Genomic DNA, 12,509 nt, shown 5'->3' with positions numbered 1-12,509 from the left:
TGGTAGTCAGCATGGATAGAGAGTATGGTTAGACAGTGTTGGTAGTCAGCATGGATAGAGAGTATGGGTAGGCAGCGTTGGTAGAGTGTGATTAGAGAGCATAAGTAGGTGAGGTGAGGTGAAATTGGGTTTTACGTCGTGCTTGAGAATATTTTGCTCATATGATGACGTGAGCACAAGTAGAGTGTATCAGTAGAGTATGATTATAGGGTAGGCTTAGAAACCTTTAAGAGAGAGTATGGAGAATAAAAGTAGAGGGTATTGTTTAGTAGGGGTTCAAGATGAGATAAGCAAAGAGTAGAGACTAAGGCATCAACATATATTTCTCAGCAATGAGTAGCCAAAAGAGTAGTCAAGGTACATGTGAGTAGTGAGTAGCTGAAAGTGAGGTGGTACTGTACATATGTGAGTAGTGAGTAGCTGAAAGTGAGGTGGTATTGTACATATGTGAGTAGTGAGTAGCTGAAAATGAGGTGGTATTGTACATATGTGAGAAGTGAGTAGGTGAAAGTGAGGTGGTATTGTACATATGTGAGTAGTGAGTAGGTGAAAGTGAGGTGGTATTGTACATATGTGAGTAGTGAGTAGGTGAAAGTGAGGTGGTATTGTACATGTGTGAGTAGAGAGTAGCTGAAAGTGAGGTGGTATTGTACATATGTGAGTAGTGAGTAGCTGAAAGTGAGGTGGTATTGTACATGTGTGAGTAGTGAGTAGCTGAGAGTCAGGTGGTATTGTACATATGTGAGTAGTGAGTAGCTTAAAGTGAGGTGGTATTGTACATATGTGAGTAGTGAGTAGCTGAAAGTGATGTGGTATTGTACATATGTGAGTAGTGAGTAGCTGAGTCAGGTGGTATTGTACATGTGTGAGTAGTGAGTAGCTGAAAGTGAGGTGGTATTGTACATGTGTGAGTAGTGAGTAGCTGAAAGTGATGTGGTATTGTACATATGTGAGTTATGAGTAGCTGAGTGAGTGAGTATGGTTTTACGCCGCTTTTAGCAATATTCCAGCAACATCACGGCGGGGGACACCAGAAATGGGCTTCACACATTGTACCCATGTGGGGATTCGAACCAGGGTCTTCGGCGTGACGAGCCAACGCTTTAACCACTAGGCTACCCCACCGCCCCTGTGAGTAGCTGAAAGTGAGGTGGTATTGCACATGTGTGAGAAGTGAGTAGCTGAAAGTGAGGTGGTATTGTACATATGTGAGTAGTGAGTAGCTGAAAGTGAGGTGGTATTGTACATATGTGAGTCGTGAGTAGCTGAAAGTGAGGTGGTATTGTACATATGTGAGTAGTGAGTAGCTGAAAGTGATGTGGTATTGTACATATGTGAGAAGTGAGTAGGTGAAAGTGAGGTGGTATTGTACATATGTGAGTAGTGAGTAGCTGAAAGTGAGGTGGTATTGTACATGTGTGAGTAGTGAGTAGCTGAAAGTGAGGTGGTATTGTACATATGTGAGTAGTGAGTAGCTGAAAGTAAGGTGGTATTGTACATATGTGAGTAGTGAGTAGGTGAAAGTGATGTGGTATTGTACATGTGTGAGTAGTGAGTAGGTGAAAGTGAGGTGGTATTGTACATATGTGAGTAGTGAGTAGCTGAAAGTGAGGTGGTATTGTACATGTGTGAGAAGTGAGTAGCTGAAAGTGAGGTGTCATTGTACATATGTGAGTGGTGGCTGAGTGAGAGTAGCTGAAAGTGAGGTGGTCATTGTACATATGTGAGTAGTGAGTAGGTGAAAGTGAGGTGGTATTGTACATATGTGAGTAGTGAGTAGGTGAAAGTGAGGTGGTATTGTACATATGTGAGTAGTGAGTAGGTGAAAGTGAGGTGGTATTGTACATATGTGAGTAGTGAGTAGGTGAAAGTGATGTGGTATTGTACATGTGTGAGTAGTGAGTAGGTGAAAGTGAGGTGGTATTGTACATATGTGAGTAGTGAGTAGGTGAAAGTGAGGTGGTATTGTACATGTGTGAGTCGTGAGTAGCTGAAAGTGAGGTGGTATTGTACATGTGTGAGTAGTGAGTAGCCCCAACGGAGGTCTCATTGTACATGTGTGAGTTGTGAGTAGCTGAAAGTGGGATGTGTATGATGAATGAGAATTCTGAGTAGCCCAAACAAAGCTGTCAACATATAAGTGAGTAGCCCAAAACCAAGGTGCCAGTATACATGTGTTAAAATCCACTTCAATTTCTTGTTGAGTGAAGGCAATGAGGGTATGAGATATGTACATGACAGTACATTCAAACACTTACGCATCCAAGATGGACTCTCTACAGCTGTACAGATTATCAAACTTGGTCTAGAAAGAAAAGAAACAATGGGTATACCACAGATGTCCATGAAGCACTTGTCACCCTGACAGGTATATAGATGTTACCCAGTAAAGCATTCAAATCTACAAGAGAATCCCTCAGTTAAACCTACTCCACAGCCAGTCATATTAAACATGTACACACAGGGCAGGTGGAACGAGCTGACGAACTGGCCTCATATTGCACAAGGAAAATGACAGAATGTAACCTGGAGACATCAAATTCTTCTGGGCTGAACTCACTGCAGTGACCAACAGTTCCAGCACTGATTTACTGACAAACAGGAGTGACACTACTGGAAGTACAGGAACACGTCCCTCAAGCAACTCACTGCAGTGACCAACAGTTCCAGCACTGATTTACTGACAAACAGGAGTGACACTACTGGAAGTACAGGAACACGTCCCTCAAGCAACTCACTGCAGTGACCAACAGTTCCAGCACTGATTTACTGACAAACAGGAGTGACACTACTGGAAGTACAGGAACACGTCCCTCAAGCAACACAATTTCATAACCATTAGGACAATCAGCTGAAGATGTCTTCCCTCTGGCCCGGGGAAACATACCAAATTGAATTGGCCATATTGAATAGCTAAGATTGAATTATTTCCTTGCGCTATGGCATGGTGAAAGAGAATAGGTATTAACCTTACTACCTTCATATCGAGGACTGCCTTTCAGTTAGGGTTGTACAACAACTTGGAACATTTGAATATTCAAGGCCAATCTGACAATCACTTTAGCAGAACAGAAAGAAGGTATTTATGATCCAACTGCCAGTGACTAGAGAAGTTGAACATATTAAGGTCTGTCAGACTTCAGCAGATCAATGCGGAGGACCAAAATAGACTATGTCTGAAGTGTGAATCACAATGTCAGTCAATCCAGCAACATCCCCTAATGATCTCACTTGCAGCATGCCCCAAACACAAAGTACCAGTACATCTACATCAGTGGGTTGGACGGAACAGTCCCAGCCAAAATCCTCAAGTCCGTAATGAAGGTTCCTGACCAAAAACCAAGAACTACTGAGTCATAAGTGTTAAGCCCCTATTTTTCTTATTGTGATACTGTTCAATTGTGATAATGTAGGTGACCTGAGAGGTCAAGGACATATGTTGGTATCCTTACCTTGGTGACAGAGTCGTTGACATTCATAGCTGGCACAGTGAGTTTGCCAGATTTAGAGAGCTGGTACAGTCTGTGCACTCCAGTCACACTCTCCTCTACAATGCCCTTGATCATGTTGAACATGGCTGGGTACTTCTTCAGCATGAGGTGTGTGGCATCACCACCATCGTCCAGGATCTATTAACACACAAAAACACGCAAATCAACCTACTGCTTTGTACTAGCAAGCTTATACTCATCTAGTAGAACCAGGCCTGTACAGCAGAGTTCATTGGGTGATCTCACTCTGTATCAATGTAGCGGCCATAAAATTTCCGAGTCCCATGCTGGGATTCGAACCACAGACCTTCTGATCGGAAGTCGGATGCCTTGTCCAAATGACCCAAGAGGTTAACCCCGTCAGCAAGCTGACAAGGTAAGGATGTCATCTGTGGGATGACTCCACGCCCTGCTACATCAACTGTAGCTGGTCTGACATGGGAAGAGTTGAGACCTGTACAACCAATCACTGGGTGATCTCACTGTGCATCAACTGTAGCTGGTGTGACACAGGAGAGTTGACAGACCTGTACAACCAATCACTGGGTGATCTCACTGTGCATCAACTGTAGCTGGTGTGACACAGGAGAGTTGACAGACCTGTACTACCTATCACTGGGTGATCTCACTGTGTATCAACTGTAGCTGGTGTGACACAGGAGAGTTGACAGACCTGTACAACCAAAAACTGGGTGATCTCACTGTGTATCAACTGTAGCTGGTGTGACACAGGAGAGTTGAGACCTGTACTACCTATCACTGGGTGATCTCACTGTGTATCAACTGTAGCTGGTGTGACACAGGAGAGTTGACAGACCTGTACAACCAATCACTGGGTGATCTCACTGTGCATCAACTGTAGCTGGTGTGACACAGGAGAGTTGAGACCTGTACTACCAATCACTGGGTGATCTCACTGTGCATCACCTGTAGCTGGTGTGACACAGGAGAGTTGAGACCTGTACTACCAATCACTGGGTGATCTCATTAAGTGTTTATATATCACCAGTGTGATGCAGCAGACACTGCCCTGCCATCTGAAGAAAACTACAAGTATGACAGTCTCATTGGACAAACATGCTATACTTCAATACTGTATTATTTTCTGTTGGAGAGGCAACAATTTCCAGAATGAAATGATCATGTCGCAACTTATGAATCACTAACAAAGAACATCAGAGAAGTTTAGGCCCAAACTGACCATGTTTGGCTGCCACCCATCTGCATTGATACATCTGTCTATGGACCACCAGAAGTCTTCCTCAGTCTCTCCTTTCCAGGCAAATATGGAGAATCCTGCCTCCGCCAGTGCCGCAGCTACCTCATTCTGAAATAGAATCATCTCACTACATTCTTCACATCATGTAAAGATCTTTCCAAAATACTTCAAATATTTTTTCATTATAATCAACTGAAAGTAACATGAAGTCATATGTTCCTCCTTGCAATGATCATGTGTTTGTCCTCCACCACATGCGATACACCTGGCAGGCCCTGACCACAATCAGCACATCAAAAGCACTTAACTGAAGCTGCCTCTTAGGACAATGCAAAGTAACACCAGAATTCCCTGATGTAAATTGATCATCTTAATCTCCCCAATGTCCAGTTTTATCTGGCATTGTTTAAGTAAGTTTATACAGATGAACTGTTTATAACATGTCAATCTGCAGTTAGTGAGTGAGTGCATGTGTAAACAACGATCAGTTCTGTGTAGAATCAGAAAGTGACATGGCAATAATTCCTCCAGAGAAAAGCAAAGGAACAATGTAACTGCAGGAACAGGTGCTGACTTGTGCACTTTGTATTCCATCTGGACATAACTACGCCAGAAAATCTACAGGACTTTGAAAGTAATCTAAAATAACTTTAGATGACAATTATTCAGTTTTCAGTGTTTCCTGATTTTTTTCAAACCAAGAACTAAGAAGGCAAGTTTTCCTGTGTGTCCTACAGTATGCCACTATCCTCTGTACAATGCATCACCTGTAATGAAGGGTCTAGCTTCTCCTGAACTGATACGTCAGCCAGAACTATATTCACCTTCTGTCTGCTCAACCTGGATCTCTGAATGCATGACTTCTATTTCCGAACACAATAAAAAGGACTCACGATCAATACCTAAACAAGTTTAATGCCCTTCCCTCGGCTTTTACTCTCATCACCATCATTGTTACTGGTACAGTAATGACTTACTCTGAATTAATCAATCCTAGTCCTATTCATCTATCTGTCGATTCCTCCCCAGTCCACACCTGACAATTGCATGTAATTTGTTTCATAGAAACCATGTGTATCACTCGTTACACATGCCTGTACCTATGTCTGAGTAGATGGTGTCAAAACACCGGGAAATCAACTTATTCCCAGAATTTGTTACTGAGGTGCTTAGAGTGAAATGACTGACTTTTGAAAGGCTGTGACAATTCCAACAGCTGTACAACTGTACCTGTGTTGAGTAGATGTTGCACGCTGCCCATCTGACAGATGCCCCGAGAGCTGCCAATGTCTCTATCAGCACCTGAAACAGCAAGTCAAGCAAGTTACAGCAGATGGACACATATCTGTAGCATTTACTGCCTGTCAATAGAAGGATGTCCTGCTACACGCTCACATACTCAATAGGGTGATCATCACTAGGGCTGGCTATCTATACACATCACAGAGATCAATAGCCCGTAAGTAAATATGGATCGATTATCGATAAATATTGAAGTAACATCCAGTAAAAATGAAAAAATAGTCTGAAAGAAATTTACTTATTTCATATTACTTGTGAGTGGAAACACATTTGTAGGAATTACTATTATCTACAAGCAAGTTGTGTATTCAGCCTGTAAAACATATTCAGCAGATTGCTATCTGCTAAAGGCGAAACTGTTTTGGAAAATTACAAACTTCACATCATTACAATAGTATATGTAAGATATTAACATTGACACAATTTTCATTTTGACAATTATTAATGTTCCCATTGACAATATGTCCAATTACAGATCTTTGAAGCCAGCCCTACATATTACACACTGAGTATGCCTCAACACAAAGTGTTCATGACGACACAGTCATTCCGCATTGTATAATGGTTGCAAAGATCAATTTTCTGTAAAATGTAACACTTATGATTACGAGATTACAACCAGTGCCTCTCTGGGGCAGCTATCCAATGATCAACATCCCACTGGACCAACGAACTACATACAGAAAGGTTCACAGAAGCAGCTGACTCTCACCTTGGGCATATTCATACCATTACTTAAACACTGAAAATAGGCAACATGTCTTCCCAAACAGGAAACACAAAAACAGTCATTCAATGAAAAACACATTTAATGAAACCCAGGTCTAATAATATCCATCCTACAGATCCTGCTAACTCACCAAAATACTAGTCCTAACATCAAAGTCCCTGAGAACAAAAATAATCAATATGACAGGTTTTAGATTTCAGATGCCTTGTCAACACCATGTCTGATCTGTGGCAAAATGTCAGTGTTGAGATAACCTTGCAACAAAGCAAACAGTTCACAATTGCCAAGGGTAATTACCAACTTTGATAGGGAGTTAATAATAAACCCCTTGTGCTTGACCAGTGCTGATGGAGCTGAGCCAATGTTACACATTCAATACCATCATTTAAAGCTACAAATTGTGGTCTGCCGGGATGTAGACAGACCAGCGAGAAGGACGAATGGGTGACGATGATTTGAGAAAGATGAGTGGGAAACAATCAATATATGGGTCATTATCAACACATGGAATCAGGCCACATGGGTCTAACACAAACCAAAGGAGCTGACATCATCACATGAAAACATGTTAAGGTAAAAAACCTCACTTGGAAACCATTTTATGAAATAAACAAAGTACCTTAAAAGCATGACAGCTTTACACATATATTTAGACATGTCTCGCAAAAATGGTGTAGAACAAGAAAGGTGTTTGTGAGAACTTGCAAACAAAGAAGCGACGCACTACAGGCACTGATCATGACTTCTAAAAACATTTAGAGGAACGTCAAACACCTCCAGTTTAGGAAAACAGAGAGTTTCATGTCAGAAACCCATTAACTACCCTCATAGCTACCCACACTGGTGTTACCCTGCACTTCCTGGTAAGAGACCATGACCTTTAATTTCAGCCAATCACGTGCTGCACATGAGTACAAGCCATTACAATCATGTCATCATATAAACATACATCAAACAAGTCATCATACAAACATACATCATACAAACATACCTCATACATGTCATTATACAAACATACCTCGAACAAGTCATCATACAAACATACATATCATCATACAAACATACATCATACATGTCGTCATACAAACATACATGTCATCATACAAACATACATCGAACAAGTCATCATACAAACATACATCATACATGTCATCATTCAAACATACTTGTCATCATACAAACATACATCGAACAAGTCATCATACATACAACATATCATAAAACATACATCACATGTCATCATACAAACATACATACATACATACATGTGTCATACATCATACATGTCACATACATACATCATACATGTCACCATACAAACATACATCATACATGTCACCATACAAACATACATCATACATGTCACCATACAAACATACATCATACATGTCACCATACAAACATACATCATACATGTCATCATACAAACATACATCATACATGTCATTATACAAACATACATCATACATGTCATCATACAAACATACATCATACATGTCATCATACAAACATACATGTCACCATACAAACATACATATCATCATACAAACATACATCATACAAACATACATCATACATGTCATCATACAAACATACATCATACATGTCATCATACAAACATACATCATACATGTCATCATACAAACATACATGTCACAATACAAACATACATCATATCATCATACAAACATACATCATACAAACATACATCATACATGTCATCATACAAACATACATCATACATGTCATCATACAAACATACATCATACATGTCATCATACAAACATACACATCATATCATACAAACATACATACAAACATGTCATCATACAAACATACATACAATACAAACATACATCATACATATACATACATCATACATACAAACATGTCACATGTCATACATACATCATACATATCATACATATACATGTCACCATACAAACATACATCATGTCATCATACATAACATACATACATACATATCATACAAACATACATCATACATGTCATCATACAAACATACATCATACATGTCATCATACAAACATACATCATACATGTCATCATACAAACATACATCATACATGTCATCATACAAACATACATCATACATGTCATCATACAAACATACATACATACATGTCATCATACAAACATACATCATACATGTCATCATACAAACATACATATACATGTCACCATACAAACATACATATCATCATACAAACATACATCATACAAATACATGTCATCATACAAACATACATCATACAAACATACATCATACATGTCATCATACAAACATACATCATACATGTCATCATACAAACATACATCACATGTCATCATACAAACATACATCATAAACATGTCATCATACAAACATACATCATCATACATGTCATCATACAAACATACATATACAAACATACATACATCATACATGTCATCATACAAAAACATACATCATACATGTCATCATACAAACATACATCATACATGTCATACATACATCATACATGTCATCATACAAACATATCATACAAACATACATGTCAAACATATACAAACATATCATACATGTCATCATACATCATACATGTCATCATACATACATCACATACATCATACAACATCATACATGTCATACATATATATTCAAACATACATCATACATGTCATCATACATACATCACATGTCATACATCATACATGTCATCATACAAATACATCATACATATCATCATACATGTCATACATGTCATCATACAAACATACATGTCATCATACAAACATACATCATACATGTCATCATACAAACATACATGTCATCATACAAACATACATCATACATCATATACATCATACATACATCATACAAACATACATCATACATGTCATCATACATACATACATCATCATACATACATCATACATCATACAAACATACATGTCATCATCATACATACATCACATATCATCATACATGTCACATACATACATACAAACATACATCATACATGTCATCATACATACATCACATACATACATCATACATGTCATCAACAAACATACATGTCATACAAACATACATCATACATGTCATCATACATGTGTCATCATACAAACATACATCATACATGTCACCATACAAACATACATCATACATGCATACATACATCATACAAACATGTCATCATACAAACATACATCATACATGTCATCACACAAACATACATCATGCATGTCATCATTCAAACATACATCGTACATCTCATCATACAAACATACATACATCATACATGTCATCGTACAAACATACATCATACACATATCCCAAATTTCAAACCTTTACCGCGAACATTTCTTTAGTTTTCACAAATGCAATGTTAATTACATGACCTAGAGTATAACTGACTTTGCAATATCTTGAGAAGTATTTCAAGAACATTTTGGCGTGCCATCCTGCATATATTCCAAATAAGATGACCTTAAATGGAACCCATCATAATGAAGAGCAAGTAGCATGCTTGCCATTCATACAATATAACCATGACATGCATACTGTAACAAAAGTCATACTGACATACTTTACTGATGACCTTCCATGTTTATGTTACCATCTTTTCAAGGTAGCATAATAAGGAAACTCATTAAGATTTTCACGATCACCTAAGCAAGGTTCTGATTGGTCAGATGAAAGCCTGATTAATACATGGGAGCCTGATTAATACATCGATTATAGATCAACCTGACAGGCTCAATTATCAATATGAATATGCAGAGTGTCAAGCAGCACTACATGTAATGACAGTGTGAAGCTGGAAGCCAACAGATGTCTCTGAGGTACGACTGCAGGTTCCATCTGGCTGATGACATTTGTTGCTTGTTGCTCACCGAGGCATTCAATACGGAGTTTCATCCATGAATGCAGATGATCTAACTCATGCGTGACAAGGATCCAACTAAAGACAATGTACTTCATATGTTAGTCTAAACAAGATGAAAAATACTTGTGAATATCAAAAGAAATTCACTTCATAAACTAAATGTATTTCAATACATTATGTAATGCTGCGAAACATAAGCATTTCCTTAACAAATGCAATCATAATTTTAAATGTTTCATACAAGTCACTGACTCAATGCTATGAAAGATCATGACAATCTACTTTGTAACTTCAAATAAACTTTTCAACCCAAGTCTCTGCTGTGGCAGCCATTTTGAATTCTGTAACTGAACCAGTGATATTTGAAGCAACTTTGTCATATTTTTCTCTTCACCTAACAATTTGTCCCCATATATTGATCATAAGCATAAAACTGGTAGTTGCATCTCAAAATACATGAGCACTGGAAATAACTGCAGAACCAATATCTATCTCCATCCCCCCAACCCATACCATCACCTAACACTACCATCACCTCAACCCATACCATCACCTAACACTACCATCACCCCAACCCATACCATCACCTAACACTACCATCACCTCAACCCATACCATCACCTAACACTACCATCACCCCAACCCATACCATCACCTAACACTACCATCACCCCAACCCATACCATCACCTAACACTACCATCACCCCAACCCATACCATCACCTAACACTACCATCACCCCAACCCATACCATCACCTAACACTACCATCACCCCAACCCATACCATCACCTAACACTACCATCACCCCAACCCATACCATCACCTAACACTACCATCTCTGATAGATGGCATAAGCACAAGATGCGGGAACAATCAAAGGTCCCTGTGAAAGCTGCTGTGCAAGCATCAGCTTATCCTCATCAATTACCAACGATTTTTCTATCGATAATATCACCTCATTCTCTACTTTCTTCCCAACTCTGAAACATTATTTTCAATGCAGAACACAAAATTGAACAATAAACAAGTATACACAACATAACATTCTGAGACAACATGTGAAAGCAGTGAGCTTATTATATATAATCCACAAGTCCACAAATCCTAATTGAATCCTAACAACCTGATCTACACATTGAGGTGTAATGCCTCTGACCTCACCAAGGTCAACACAAGCATCACAAATATTACCCTTCCTTCAAGAAAATGACCCCTAAAAATAAAAAAAACAACCCATGACTTAAGGTCCAGGCACAATTTTTATTCACATATTGATTTTCCTTTGTGGAAATCTCTGTCAATGTTAAATGGAAAAGTCTGATGAGAAGAGAAATTTCCATCTCACAAAAGAAGACATCTCTGTCTATGACATCGCCAAAATAATTGAAACTTCTACATGTCAACACTAGGTGCTACTGATGCCCTTTGAACTTTAAGAACATAAATCTTTCACAGTCTGAAATTATATTTCTATTCCTGGTCGTCATCTCATTTAATAGCTCTGATAGGAAAACATGCAACAGAGACGCCCCCTCATCAAATTAAGCTTCTAAGTAGAAGCAAGACAGTGATATTTTCTTGCACCAGTATACAGAGCTACACTCTAGTCCCTGCTACTTCCGTTTGTTCACCTTGGGCAGTTACAAGTAACAATTCCCATCCTTTGGTATGTCTAATGAGCCCTCATCACAGCTGCTGAGGTTGGAGGGTCAGGGAGGGACTTCAGCTGTCCTTATCTCATTGCTCACACCCAACTTAAAAAATGCTAGCATCACTGTGGTGACGTCAGGTAAAATCTAGATCTGCTATTTGTCATGATTTAGCAGCAATGTGATTTACAAGTCACCTGGACATCCTACTAAACTAACAAGG

General features: G+C 38.9%; 1 protein-coding gene across 1 annotated transcript in view; it reads right to left on the bottom strand.

Annotated features, from left to right (window-relative positions):
- Positions 1-12,509, bottom strand: part of LOC124288044 (S-adenosylhomocysteine hydrolase-like protein 1) — a 168,258-nt gene that overhangs the window by 12,712 nt on the left and 143,037 nt on the right. Inside the window, 4 exon segments of the mRNA XM_046724613.1 lie at positions 2,259-2,305; positions 3,453-3,629; positions 4,693-4,818; positions 5,941-6,012. Of these exon segments, the coding sequence (XP_046580569.1) occupies positions 2,259-2,305; positions 3,453-3,629; positions 4,693-4,818; positions 5,941-6,012 (422 nt within the window).

This window comes from Haliotis rubra, unplaced genomic scaffold (assembly GCF_003918875.1).
Source record: "Haliotis rubra isolate DU_JTF1 unplaced genomic scaffold, ASM391887v1 Scf111, whole genome shotgun sequence".
Lineage (NCBI taxonomy): Eukaryota > Metazoa > Mollusca > Gastropoda > Lepetellida > Haliotidae > Haliotis > Haliotis rubra.
Note: the sequence above shows the minus strand (reverse complement) of the source record. Positions and strands in the feature narration are given on the sequence as shown.